Raw genomic sequence first — 14415 nt, 5'->3', positions numbered from 1 at the left:
TCAACATGTACCAGAGCTGGGAAAGCCCCCTCTGCATCCTCCCAATATGTACTGGAGCCTGTGAGAACTCCCTCTCTGCATCCTCTCCAACATGTACCAGAGCCCGTGAGAGCTCCCTCTCTGCATCCTCTCCAACATGTACCGGAGCCCGTGAGAGCTCCCTCTCTGCGTCCTCTCCAACATGTACCGGAGCCTGTGAGAGCTCCCTCTCTGCGTCCTCCCAACATGTAACGGAGCCCGTGAGAGCTCCATCTCTGCGTCCTCCCAACATGTACAGGAGCCCATGAGAGCTCCCTCTCTGTGTCCTCCCAACATGTACTGGAGCCTGTGAGAGCTTCCTCTCTGCGTCCTCCCAACATGTACCGGGTTCCGTGAGAGCTCCCTCTCTGCGTCCTCCCAACATGTACCGGAGCCTGTGAGAGCTCCCTCTCTGCGTCCTCCCAATATGTACTGGAGCCTGTGAGAGCTCCCTCTCTGCGTCCTCTCCAACATGTACCGGAGCCCGTGAGAGCTCCCTCTCTGCGTCCTCTCCAACATGTACCGGAGCCCGTGAGAGCTCCCTCTCTGCGTCCTCTCCAACATGTACCGGAGCCCGTGAGAGCTCCCTCTCTGCGTCCTCTCCAACATGTACCGGAGCCGGTGAGAGCTCCCTCTCTGCGTCCTCCCAACATGTACCGGAGCCCGTGAGAGCTCCCTCTCTGCGTCCTCCCAACATGTACCGGAGCCCGTGAGAGCTCCCTCTCTGCGTCCTCCCAACATGTACCGGAGCCCGTGAGAGCTCCCTCTCTGCGTCCTCCCAACATGTACCGGAGCCCGTGAGAGCTCCCTCTCTGCGTCCTCCCAACATGTACCGGAGCCCGTGAGAGCTCCCTCTCTGCGTCCTCCCAACATGTACCGGAGCCCGTGAGAGCTCCCTCTCTGCGTCCTCCCAACATGTACCGGAGCCCGTGAGAGCTCCCTCTCTGCGTCCTCCCAACATGTACCGGAGCCCGTGAGAGCTCCCTCTCTGCGTCCTCTCCAACATGTACCGGAGCCCGTGAGAGCTCCCTCTCTGCGTCCTCTCCAACATGTACCGGAGCCCGTGAGAGCTCCCTCTCTGCGTCCTCTCCAACATGTACCGGAGCCCGTGAGAGCTCCCTCTCTGCGTCCTCTCCAACATGTACCGGAGCCCGTGAGAGCTCCCTCTCTGCGTCCTCTCCAACATGTACCGGAGCCCGTGAGAGCTCCCTCTCTGCGTCCTCCCAACATGTACCGGAGCCCGTGAGAGCTCCCTCTCTGCGTCCTCCCAACATGTACCGGAGCCCGTGAGAGCTCCCTCTCTGCGTCCTCCCAATATGTACCGGAGCCCGTGAGAGCTCCCTCTCTGCGTCCTCTCCAACATGTACCGGAGCCCGTGAGAGCTCCCTCTCTGCGTCCTCTCCAACATGTACCGGAGCCCGTGAGAGCTCCCTCTCTGCGTCCTCTCCAACATGTACCGGAGCCCGTGAGAGCTCCCTCTCTGCGTCCTCTCCAACATGTAACGGAGCCGGTGAGAGCTCCCTCTCTGCGTCCTCCCAACATGTACCGGAGCCCGTGAGAGCTCCCTCTCTGTGTCCTCCCAACATGTACCGGAGCCCGTGAGAGCTCCCTCTCTGCGTCCTCCCAACATGTACCGGAGCCCGTGAGAGCTCCCTCTCTGCGTCCTCCCAACATGTACCGGAGCCCGTGAGAGCTCCCTCTCTGCGTCCTCCCAACATGTACCGGAGCCCGTGAGAGCTCCCTCTCTGCGTCCTCTCCAACATGTACCGGAGCCCGTGAGAGCTCCCTCTCTGCGTCCTCTCCAACATGTACATTTCTAGACCTAAGATTGCTTTTGCCAGTCTGATGGATGTCGAGTTTTTGTTTGAAATTTCTGTACATGTTTACCAGTTCTTTGGTTTTCTTCCTGGGATGAAGAAAAACCGTTCTTTCTACTGGGATGTTGCTCCCTTTTTTAGTGAGTGTATAGGCATTCTTTATATATTCAGGATACTGATCCCTTTGTTTCTAGTTTGTTTGTTTTTTGTGGTTTTTGGCCGGGGCTAGGTTTGAACCCACCACCTCTGGCATATGGGACCGGCACCCTACTCCTTGAGCCACAGGAGCCGCCCTTCTAGTTTATTTTTATAAAAAATGAATTGTATGTAAACTCAGGTTCTTCAAATATTATTTGTGGTATCTTGGGGATCAGGATGCTGGAGACACACAGTGGGGGTGGGTTGGAAAGTTCAGGGAGGAACGATTCACATGTGCTGATGCCTGTGGTTCTCGTTAGGGGTGATGTGAGTGGCATTTTGGGGTCCAGCTCAGGGATTCTGTACCATACAGGCTGCCCCCAAAAGGATGACCTGGCCTAGGTGGAGAACCTGACCTGCCCCCACATTGCTGTGAGCCAGCAGGACCCCTTCCTGTAGCTGACCAGCACCTGCTGAGTGCCCGCTGGTGCGAGGCAGGACACAGCGTTGGGGACAGCGGTATAAGTCCATGACCTTGAGCTCTATGCATCTCCTCTTTCTTCCCTGCCAGGCAGGTCTTGACGAGCCCTGCCTGGGCCTGAGCGTGCAGAGGATGGAAACACTCGCCCCGCAATGTCTCTGGGCCGCCTCCTTCGCCGGGCCTCCTCCAAAGCCTCCGACCTCCTGACCCTCACTGCTGGTGGCAGCGGCAGCGGGTCCCCCTCCCTCCTGGATGGTGAGATTATCTACTCGAAGAACAATGTCTGCGTGCATCCACCTGAGGGGCTGCAGGGGCTGGGGGAGCACCACCCAGGTGAGCCAGAGGAGCCCCCAAAGGCACAGGCCTGGGGAGGGGACCCTGGGGTCACAGGCCTATGGATGGCACTCTGAGGTTATTGGCCCGCAGAGGGCCCAGCCGATCTCTCTGCAGTCAACAGGCCCTGCCTCAAAGTTTCTGTCTTGTTTCTTCATTGGCCCTAATTTCCCCAGCTGTGAGGGGAAACCCTCCCTCTCAGGAACCTGCACCCGGGCATCAGAGCCCCCACCCCTCTGCAGAGGCTGAGTTGAGAACAGACAGAGCATCAGCAGAGCTGGGGGCCAGGGGAATGGCCTGAAAGTCACTGCTCCTGGGCACCCTGTGCCCTGGAATCTCACTGTTTCAAAATTAGGGGGGAAACTCCAGCTGGGTGCTGTAGGTGGAGATGGGTGAGAGGAACCTTTCTGGACCCTAGGTTTTGGAGTCCGTGTCACCCACAGTCTGTCCTGGGACACTTGAAGGCCATGTTCTTGTGGTTTCTGGGGTGGGACACTTCCTCCTGTGGGGACAGTGACTTTCTCATGGGCTGAGCCAGTAAGAAAGAGACCATGTGTTCGTGGGTTTGGTTTGGTTTCTGGCAGGGCCAGGGTCTATGTGAGCCAGGGTACTCAAGGCCCTGGGCCATAGCATGCAAGAAAGATGAGTTTATTTGGTGCTTTGTCTAGAATGTGGAACTAACTGTAGCTGTCCTCCCAGAAGGGGCCCTGGGGTGACAGGTCCTACACCCTACCCTGAAACAGGGCCTGCAATCCCCCAAGTGAGGAACAAAAAGGTGGATTAGTGATACCTGAGCCCTGCTTAGTCCCTTATCATTTGTGTGAGCTACTTGCAATAAACAAATGTATAGCTTTATTGCACAGACCCCGTGGGAATGGCGGGGGCTCCTTGGTGGGTGAGGACCCTGCTGCTCAAGAGGCTACTCAGTGCTGGGCATGGGAACGTGGGCGGGGGGCTTCCCTGGACTGTCCCCCTTACTTCCTGCCCTCCCCCAGGGTGCCCACAAGATTTCTCCAGGTCCCAGGGTTCCGCAGCTTCCTGTGGCCCACAGGGACTCGCCCCCTCTTTGCCGTGCACACCAGGGCAAGAGCACAGGCAGGCCCCAGGCCAGACCTCAAAATATTTAAAGGTTCTAAGTTGCAGTGAGATCTGGGCACTTTATTGTATGCAAATTGTGTCTCAATGTGAGTGCTAAGTAATAAATTATTAAACAAGACGAAATGTTGAGCCAGGTGTGGTGGTGCCTGCCCTGGATCCCAGCTACTCAAAAGCCAAGATAGGAGGATCAACTTTGCCCAGGAGCTCGAGGCCTGCCTGGGCCATGTGGTGACATTCTGTCTCAAAAAACATAAAGGAAAAAAAAAAAAGACAAATTTTAGATCATGCTAATGAAATGTTTAAAGAAAGCCTTGATAAGTGTATCTTTACAGTGATGAGGACAGTTAGATTCAGAGGTCCAATTAGGTTCCCAAGCAGAGTGACCACCAGCCCACACCCTGCATCTTGCAGCCACTCCTGCCCTAGAGGGAGGACATTTGGGGGGTGGGCCTCTAGGCCTTCAGAGGCTTCACTGTGGTGCTGGGAGGCAGAGGGATGGGGTGTGAGGTCTTGGGCTGCACCCAGTCCCAAAGCCATGTGACTCGTGAGTCAAGGCTGTGAGAACACCAGGCCTGGCCCTTGCACCCTTATGCACAGCTGGCTGACATCCCGAGGTTCCCTACTTCTGCTGGGAATGGGGGCAGTACTGAGGAGAGGCCGTGGTGGAGGCCCACAGCCCTGCCCCAGAGCTTTCAGCACAGAGGCAGGGGTGGGGCCTGAGTGTCCCAAAAGGGCTTGGTGCTGTGTTAGGAAATGACGCCCAAACCCAGCGCCCACCCCCTGGCTACTGGCCCTGGTGGAAGCACATCTGTCTATCCCCACCAGCAATCCAGTGTACACCACGGCACACATCAAGCAGCTTCAAAGGCGGCCCCTTGGTCCAAAATGCCACATTAAAAAAAAACAGAAATAAAAAGAGGCCCAGACACCACAAGCTGGGATGTGTTCTTTTCATGAAATAGAGTGAAGTCTCTGCCTGACTGCTGTGCACAGGGGTGGGGTTGTGAGAGGTGGGGGATGGGAGTGTGGGAGACCGGGGGTGGGTGTGTGGGAGACGGGGGTGGGTGGGTGTGTGGGAGATGGGGTGGGTGGGGTTGTGGGAGACGGGGGGGGGTGTGGGGTTGTGGGAGACGGGGGGGGTGTGGGGTTGTGGGAGACGGGGGGTGGGGGTGTGAGAAGTAGGGGGTGGGGGTGTGGGAGACGGGGGTGTGGGGGTGTGGGAGGTGGGGAGTGGGGCTGGGGTGGCATCTAGCAGGAGCTGGCCCCGACTCTGCTAGGGCCTCGTCCACGGCTCCCACTGCCTCTAACAAGCCCGCCCTGCCACTCCCCCAGGTTACCTGTGCTTGTACATGGAAAAGGATGAGACACTGGGTGCCACCCTCATCCTGGCGTGGGTCCCCAACTCTCGGATCCAGAGGCAGGATGAGGAGGCCCTGCGCTACATCACCCCAGAGAGCTCCCCTGTGCGCAAAGCACCCCGCTCCCGGGGCCGGCGCACCTGGAGCTCAGGGGCCCCCCACCAGACCTCGCCCATGGAACCACGCCCCTCGCTGATCCCCAAAGACGAAGACATCCTGGTGGTGGCCCAGAGCATTGGAGACACCGTGCTCCCCAGCCCTTCACTGGAGAACGGGGAGAAGCCGGCCTCACAGCCTTCCCACAGTGACTCCGGAACCTTGTCCACTGTCAGCTCCCAGGATGGCACTGAGGAGGGGCAGGAGCCACGGCCCGAGGTGGGGGAGAAGGAGGGCTCCCTGGAGTTGTCGACCGAGGGTGTAAGCAGGGACAGCTCCTTCGACTCGGACTCGGACACCTTCTCCTCCCCCTTCTGCCTCTCACCCATCAGCACAGCCCTGGCTGAGGGCCGCAGCTCCGTGTTTCTGGAAAGCGACAGCAGGTGAGTCCCTGGTTCTGGGCATGGGTGCTCTGGGGTGGACCCCCAAGGCCACACAGTGTCCAGCTCCTGTGTCTGGTCAAGGGGGTTGTGAGGGGTACGCAGTGGGTTTCCACAGTCTTCTCCTTCCTCCCCTGGGCATCCTCACCTAGGACCAAGCAGTCCCTGCCAGCTGTGTTTCTCTTCCTGCCGCCAAGGGATGGCCACTAGGCAGATGCCGGGAGGTGTCACAAAGCTTATTTACAGGGCTGGCTACTCTGTGCGGTCCCCAGCCCGTGCTGGGCTCCTCAGGAAGGTCAGCCTTTCTCCCCCTTGCATCTGCCAGCCATAGAGGTAGGAGTGGGAGCCCGGTCCTGGGGGATGTTGGTGGCATGCACCCTACTGGCCAGCTGCCATGCACCCCAGGGGAGCTGAAGGGGGGCAGGGGGTGGGGCTCAGTGGCAGCACTTGCCGGGCTGAGGGAGCCGGAGCTCAACCCATGCCCTGCAGAGAGTTCCGTGGGCCTTGGAGCGCACAGGGGTGGGAGTTGATGGCCTTGGGGCCATATATGCTCTTCTGGATCCTTTTAATAAAGGGATTTGTTCTGTGAAGTTTGGATTTGTTTGAGAGTACCCCACCCCTGGAAGGGGTCATGAGGGTCCTGGGGCCTACCCGGTGGGTGCGCACCAGAGGGGTGAGCAGTGCGCGGCACAGCCCGGAGCACCAGCACACCCAGGTGGGCCCCCACTGGCTTCCACAGCCCCTTCCCGTACTCGGCTGTGCTCCTTGCACAGATGAGGCAAATGATGGTGGTGACAGTAGACATTAGCAAGGGCTGGCCTAAGTCCGGGAGTGCGTGACTAATTACAGAGCTAGCTCAGAGCCGGGCTCCTGCTGGGGGCTGGTGGGCGGAGCGCTGCTGCGCCTGCGCACTGCGCGCTGGGGCGCTGGTGTCTTTATGCTTTCCACAGCCCCACGCGGGGCGTGGGCTAGGCCCTAATATTATCTCCTTCACAAGGAAAGGGGAAGGGAGGCTCAGACGGGGTCAGCAAACTGCTGGAGGTCACCCAGCCAGGACTTAAGTCAAGCGGGGGTGGGGGAGGTTTGGACCCAGCTGGCTTTACCCCCCAGCTAGAACACAAAAGGTCACGCCAGGCAGCAGAGGCACAGGGCGGAGGACCCGGAATGCTCTGCCGGCTTCAGCAAGAATGCATTTGAGATGGATTCTTTCCTGATTTTATCCCTTCAATAAGATTCGGTCCATTAAAGCCCAAGGGTGAGCTGATAACATTGGTCTCAAGCACTTGAGGGCGCAGATGAAAGGAGGCAGTCAGCCGCAATGGACGCTGCGTTCGGGCTAGGGAACAAAGGAAGGGCCGAAAGTCCAGCCCTGGCTCAAGTCCTTCTGGCCCTGTCAGAGCGTCCCCTGGCGGTGCCAGGGGGGCAGTGCGGTGGCACCTGCAGTAGCCGAGGCGGGGAGGGCACCTCCTGGCCTCAGGCGCAGGGAAGGGTTGGAGCTGTGTGCCAGAAGTAGGTCTAGGGCCAGGACATAGTGGCAACCACGCCAGAGCCTGACCTGCTCAGCGGTCTGCCTAGCAGCCCCCTCCCGTAAAGTGCTCAGATTTGGGGCTCAAGGAGTTGCGTGCTGGTTGAGTCCTGGCACCATTGGTTGATGTGAACCCTGGAAAGACCTTATCTTCTTGGAGCCTCGGCTTCCCCATTTGTAAGATGAGAACAATAATATGCATCTTCTGAGTTGTCAAGGGAATGCACCCTGGTTCTGCCTTCCCTGGCCTCCCCTGAGTGGTTCACCTTCTTTTGCTTGGGGGGGGGCACGGTCCCAGGAGGGGTGCCATGTTCTTCCAGAGCAGTGATTCTCACTGGGAGCTGATTCTGTACCCAGGGGTCTGTGGCAGTGTCAAGAGACGTTTTTGTCACAATGAGGGTGGGATAAGGAATCTGTAGGTCCCTGCAGGACTCTGGTTTTGGACCTGCCCTCTGCCTGGGACCCTTCAGGGCCACCCACCATTTTCAGAATAAAGCCTCATCTTCTGGCTCAGGTTGGAAGGCCAGGCCCAACTGAGCAATGTGGCTCCCTCCCCACCTCTAGGTCATCTTCTCCTGTGGCCCCCAGCTTCCCTCTTTGCCTGGTGCCTGTGCCCGTAGCTCCCCTCGCCTGGACGTCTTCTCCCATCTCCTGACTCCACTAGCACGTGTGAGGTGCAGCCCTGCTGGTATCTTCGTGTTTGGGTTTGGGGGCAGCCTTCTGTGTCCTCCCCTCTGCCCTGGCCTAGGAGGGTGCTACCCCCTGCTAGGTCTCTGTTCTCTTGCCCAGCCCTGCTGGGACTCCAGGTGGCAGCCCCGTGTGTGCAGATCTGTTTCACATCCTGGTGTCACCCCCCAGTTGAGTGACCTTGAGAGTTACCTCCTGACTCTGAAATTCAGCTGCCTCAGGAGTGTTGTAGGGTGGGTTGGGTGAGGTTGAGTGTCAGCCTGGGCTGTGGTCCTAAGGTTGGCCCAGGCGTCCTCCATGGGAGGCTGGTGTTGGGTGCTCACCCCCTCCCAGCCTGCTCCCCTCAGGCATGTAGAAGATGCTCCTTGGCCAGATGGCTGCTGGCGTGGTGCTGCTCTTCCTTAGGCCTCTTTGCCGTGGACCCCCAGATGATCCCTGAGCAACCCCAGTCTGGGGCTGACGTGGAAAAAGCCTATCTCCAGGGCAGAAGTGGCAGGTGAAGCATGGGAGACACAGTGGCTACAACCACAGGGCCATCAGGCACGACAGACTGCTGGGCGCTTTGAACAACCAGATACGGATTCCAGGAGGGCTGGGTGTGCCCTGGAATCTGTATTTCCCAGCATGCCTGTCCTTCAGTCTTGCTGTCCAGGGTGGGTCTTTGCCTCCCACATCCTAGGCCTGGAAGCAAAGTTGCTGCCCCTTGCCCTTTCCCATTCCCTGAGGCACCTTCACGTGTGGGACTGGAAATTCTAGACTAAAAGCGTTCAGTGGTACTGGACACTGTAGAGCAGGTGTCCCCAGCCAGGCTGCCCGTGAGTACCCCAGGGCAGCTTTGTACTTGAGTCAGCCTCATGGGGTGGCCAGCAGGCACAAATTTTTGAACTCCCCAAGAGGGCTCCAAAGTGCAGCCAGAGTTGAGAACCCCTGAAAGAGGACCAAAGGGACAGGAAGCGACATCAGGGCTGAGGCCCCCAGTGGACTGGCTGACCCGTGTGACTAAAGGAATGGCTTTGGGGAGCCAGGAGTACCTGTAGCCACTCCCCAGCAAAGGTTCCTGTTTGACTGGAAGATTCCCCCAGGAGGGCAGAGACACAGGGTGGCTCACTGGTTCCCTCTAGTGGTATAACTGGAGAACTACACATGCAGACAGCTGTCCAGTTGGGTCAGGCGGGAGGACTAACAGCGCCCTCCATCTGTGAGCACCCCCACAGTTGGTTGTTTGGTAGGTAGTTCACAGAAGGGCAGAGTAGATAAAAGTGGCAGTGTTCCCGGGGTTCTCCATACTTGTGTGCTACCTGTGGGGCGCAGCTGGGCAGGGCCTGCTTCCCACCTGCCTAAGCTCTTGGTCTCCTTCTGGACCCCCAGCCCCCAGCACAGTGCCACTCGGACATCCTTGACTGAATGAGTGTGCAGGGCTGACTTGGGGATGGGCTGATGGGGACAGCTGTTGTCACTGACTCATTGTCATGGGCTTCTCCCTGAGTTCCTGAGCTTCCCTGAGCAGGGCTGGGTTCTGGGCTCTCTTGGCCCAGCGCCCTCCAAAGGTCAGAAATCAGGACTGTGGGCTATGATGGGGAGGATGGCCACCAGGCAGGCCCGAGTGGAATCCTGCTGTTTGTCTAGTCTGCAGAGCCAGTTGGGTGAGGGTGCGACATCACAGGCCCCTGTGTGGCTGGTACCGTGTCAGTGGGCCCTGCCCGGGTGTGCACTAATGATCTGAATAAAGAACCAAAATGATTGTTCTCTCAGTCAGAATGTCCCTTCTGGAACTCATCCAAGGAAATAATCCAAATTATAGAAAAAGGGGGAAAACAGCATGGATTTGTACCCACAATGAATCCCCAACAGTAAGAAAAGAAAAAACATTGGCATGGAGATGTTCATTGTGGTATTCTTTATATGGAAAAAAAAGAAAAGAAAAGAATGTAACTAGCCGTGACAGAGGAGGGACATTGCATGTGCTTCCTCTGTGAGATCTGGGAGCTTCAGCTGAGGCCATGGGCCTCCTGAAATCTCACCCCACCTTGCATGTGAGCTCAGGGGTGCCATGTTTGTGAGGAGGGGTGCACTGACTTCCAGGAGGCTCAACACCTTGAGGGAGCTCTGGGAAAGGCCTGGGCGAGGAAGAGGCAGCTCAGAGTTGGGCTGCCCTGTGGAGCTGCCAGCTTTCCATGGCTCGAGAGCCCTTGCAACGTGGCCAGTGGAACTGAACAACTGAATTTTTAATTTCGTGTATGATTGATTAAATACAAATGCAAATAGCGTGTGTCCAGTGGCCACCAGAGGGCACAGCACAGGCTGAGGGGAAGATGTGCCAGTGTGTCTGTGGGGTGTGATGATGAGCACATTGTCTCCCTTTTTTCAATTTCCAAAAATGTTGTTCTGTGATTATATTGATCTCAGATGAAACCAGCTTTTGCTGGCCGTGAGAAGCCCCGCACCCTTGGGGCAGCCAGCTGCCTGCTGCCCTGTGCTTGCTAGTGAGGGAGCCCAGGGCGACCTAGTTGGTCATTGAGCTCCTTGACTGTCCCTGTGCCTGTTGGCCTTTCTCTGGGGTCATGAATGCCATGCCCTCTTTCCTAGGAGCCTCTTGTCATTCCTGCCTGTGTTCTCTGGATACCTGCCCCTGGGTGAATGATGGTACCCAGGCTTACAGAAGGGGAGGGTTGGCGTCTTCCTGTGGCATAGTGTTCCTGATGGCTGGGCCAGGCAAGCTGGGTGGAACCGCAGGTGGGTGCTGGCCAGTGGACAGTGTGCCCAGGGGCCCTGCTGGGAGCCTTGGCCCTTCCGGCCCTTTCTCTTGCTCTCTTCCCACACACTGGGCATTTTGATTCAAGCCTCCCCTGGGTCCTGGCCTTACTCCCTCTAGCTGGAGCATCCTCCTCTCCTGCTGAAGCCCCAGCTGTCTATAGGGGGACGTGAATGTCTTCCCTGAGCGCTCGTGAAAGCACCTGTCGATTCCTAAGTGTGTCATTCTCAGGACACTTGAGACACTGCCGTTCCTGGTGCTTCCTACACCATCCAGCAGAACATCCTTGCATGCTGGACACCAGCAGTGCCATGGCCCTCGCCACGTATGGTTGTTATACACTGGAAATGTGGCTCGTGCAGCTTTTAAATTTTATTTATCTTCAGTGATTTTACATTAAAAAAAATTTTTTTTTTTTGAGACAGAGTCTCACTATGTCAGTAGAGTGCCGTAGCGCCACAGCTCACAGCAACCTCAAACTATTGGGCTTAAGTGATTCTCTTGCCTCAGCCTCGGTAGCTGGGACTACAGGTGCCCCCGCCCACAGAGCTTAGCTATTTTTTTTTGTTGTTGTTGCAGTTGTTATTGTTGTTTAGCTGGCCTGGGCTGGGTTCGAACCTGACAGCCTCGGTGTATGTGGCTGGTGCCATAACCACTGTGCTACGGGTGCCAAGCCTGATTTTACATTTTAATAGTCACATGTGGCAGGGGCTTCTGGCTTGGCCAGCACAGATTTAGACGAAATGTTCTTGTGAGCAGAGTAAGGGAGACAAGATAAGAAGGGTCCAACAGGTGTTCCCTCCTGCTGGCTTTCTTGAGGCACGATGGCAGCAGAGGGTTCAGGTTGCTGAAGCCACGGGAAGAACCTGGAGCCAGCCAGCGCTGTTGACAGCAGAGGCTGGGTGAGTTACTGCCCCACCTCGAGGGTCACCCAGCAGGTGCCGGCCCACACCGCAGGCCACACGAGGCCAAAATAAATGGTATCATGAGTGCTTTTTGCCTTCAGGAGGAAAAGGCTCTCTGACAACAGGGTATCAGCAGTAATGGCTGAATTATTAATGGAGTTATCAGTCATTGTTGGTGTAACAGCTCATGTTCTCCCACAGGGTACAGAGGACAGAAATGAGGCTCTTGGGGAAGAATCCCAGGCTCCGAGAAAGATCCACTCAGGGAGCCCAGAGGGCCAGGCCCCCGCGTCCTGGCAGAGTCCAGTCACAGAGGCCTTGGGGGTGTCTGGCCAGGTCATCTGAAGCCTGCTCAGAAGTTTAGCCTCTTTGGTGGTTTTCTTAAGACAGTCTTGCTATTCCACCTCTGCCTAGACACCAGGCAAGCAGATGAGCCTGCGGGGTGAGCAGAAACTCCAGGAGATGGGGGAAGAAATCAGTGTCCCATGGACCAAGGGATGCCCTTTGCCTCTTTTGTCCCTGTTCCCAGTCTGGGTAGCACCAGAGGTGGGAGAGGAGGGGACACAAAGGGACAGGCCCCAGGAAGATGAGGAGTGGAGCCTGTGGAGGATGACATGGGTCATGGGAAGGGGCAAGCGTGGTCAGAGCCAGCTGGTGCATCTTAGGGGGCCACCCAGCAGCAGTGAGGACCAAGGATGGGTGCGGTGGGGAGAGCAGGTGTGGGGACTGGTCCAGGGGCTGCCGCCACCCAGGTGAGAGGTGAGGAGTCAAGAGAGACTTCAGAGGCAGAGCAGCTGGAAGCTGGGGGCTGCATCCCCTGATCCTCCCAGATCTCAGGATCAGACCCCTGAACTCAGTTGCAGGCCAGCACTGGCACCCTGGCACACCCCGTGGGCACCCGCTGTCCCCTGGGGATGCTCCAGGAATATCCCCCGCCCCCAGCAGCAGCCTGGCAGCCGGGAAGCCGGCAGCTTCCGAAGATCTGTTGTTTGGGTTTGTTTGCGCTTCTGTAACCGGGAGCTGAGATTTATTTCTTTAAAACATCCCATCACCCGACACCCTGCAATCTGTTCTGTGCTTCGTGAAGACTAATCTTGTCTTGTGTTTCTGTAGCACTTGGCAGGCTCTGTGCGGCGTCTCTCCCTCCCCCGGCTACCCCAGTGAAGGTGGCCGTCACCAGCTGCTCCCCCTGTGCCTGGAGGGTGACCAATACTGGGGGTCTGAAGGAAGCTGCTGCAGGAAGGGCAGCTGGCAGGTCCAGGCGTTGTGGACTGGCCTGCAGCCATGGTCAGTCTGGAAACAGCTGTGGGACAAGTCTCGCCTGGGAGTCTCACTGCCAGGCCAGGGAGCCCGGCGGATGCCCGGGCCTCTTCTCTGGCTGCCCTCAGCTCCGGGAGCTCCAAGGGGTTGCCAGAGAATTTGGGCTTGGTCTCGGCAGTGCCCAGCCCTTTGATGTGTGACTCTGGAGCGGCTGTTTGGCTCACACACGATGTCTAGGGAGGAAAAGGGCTGGCCGGCTTGGTCCAGTGAGGTCCCAGGGCCCTGGCAGGGCCTATAACAGGAGGTCTTTGTGGTCAGACACCAAGCTGTGAATCCAAACACTGCCTGAGATGTCCATAGTGTGGCCTCGGCAAAGTGCTCAACCTCTCAGTTTCCTCATCTGAGAAATAGTCCTTATTGTGAGGACTAAGCAAGGTGGCTGTAGGTAGATAGCAAGCCTTATCATGGGAACAGAACTTCTAAGAACTTTTGTAACACAGCATGCCGGCTGTTTTTACGTGCTTTATTTAGGGTCCTGTGGCTGATGTAACAATGTACTCCAAACCAGGCTGCTTAGAGCAAGAAACATGTCTTCTCTGGAGGCCAGAGGTCCAAAGTCAGGGCATCTGCAGGGCTGAGCTCCCTCCGGAGGCTCCAGGGAAGGGTCCTTCCTGGTCTCTTCTAGATTCCGGTGGCTCCAGACGTTCCTTGGCCCATGGCAGCATCAACCCAGCTTCCCCCTCTGTCTTCACATGGCCTTCTCCTCTGTGTCCAAATCTCCCTCTTCTCAGGAGGACATCTATCATCAGATTAGGGATCCCCCCCACCTCCCCGCCAGGATGACCTCATTTTAATCTGATCACATCTGCAAAGATCCTGTCTGCAATGAGGTTGCCTTTGGAGTTCCAAGTGGGCATTAGTTTAGGAGGACACTAGTCACCCCAACACGGGCTCTGTGGGTACTCACTCTAGTCCCAGACGTGACGCCCACGTTGTCATCACTGCATTTCTGAAAAGGCTGAGGCAGACCACAAGTCACCTGCCCAGAGCCATAGGACACTAAGTTCTTGGCCAAGACAGCTACTCTGAATTTCAAAACAAGCAAAAAAACCAAAACAGAATCGTGCTTTCTTGAAGCCTCTTTTCTGTCATGTGTCAATTTCCTGGCATGGCCTAGCCCCTCCAGCCGCCAGGGCTGAGCAGACCGTGTCTGGTCAGGAGCCCCAGAGAAATCACTGGGGCCCAAGCCATGAAGCTACAGAAATCTGCTTCAGCAGTGACAAACGTGAAACATGCCCATTCTAGAAATTTTGGGGAAAAGACATGAGGAAAATACTTACGGTCTTAGATCCTCCCAACATTGCTGTCACCAACATGTGGTTCACTTTTACCCTGGCCTTTCAGAGTTGGAATCTTAAGTGTTTGGCCAGATTGTATTTTCTGCTTTGGGGGCCAAATGGTCTTTGCCACAGCTTCTTAACTCCACCCTCGTAGCACAAGAGCCACT

General features: G+C 57.0%; 1 protein-coding gene across 10 annotated transcripts in view; it reads left to right on the top strand.

Moving 5' to 3' along the window:
• TBC1D16 (TBC1 domain family member 16) overlaps positions 1–14415 on the top strand; it is a 79819-nt gene that overhangs the window by 13159 nt on the left and 52245 nt on the right. For 8 of the 10 annotated variants that reach the window (XM_053568338.1, XM_053568339.1, XM_053568340.1 and 5 more), the window contains exons 2-3: positions 2545–2787; positions 5218–5782. In XM_053568338.1, coding sequence (XP_053424313.1) covers positions 2607–2787; positions 5218–5782 — 746 coding nt within the window. In that variant the 5' untranslated portion in view covers positions 2545–2606. Of the gene's footprint in view, positions 1–2544; positions 2788–5217; positions 5783–14415 lie in introns of those variants that run through there. The other 2 variants (XM_053568334.1, XM_053568342.1) reach the window with 2 other exon arrangements.

This window comes from Nycticebus coucang, chromosome 18 (assembly GCF_027406575.1).
Source record: "Nycticebus coucang isolate mNycCou1 chromosome 18, mNycCou1.pri, whole genome shotgun sequence".
Taxonomy (NCBI): Eukaryota; Metazoa; Chordata; class Mammalia; order Primates; family Lorisidae; genus Nycticebus; species Nycticebus coucang.
This window is presented reverse-complemented; position numbering and strand designations above follow the sequence as displayed.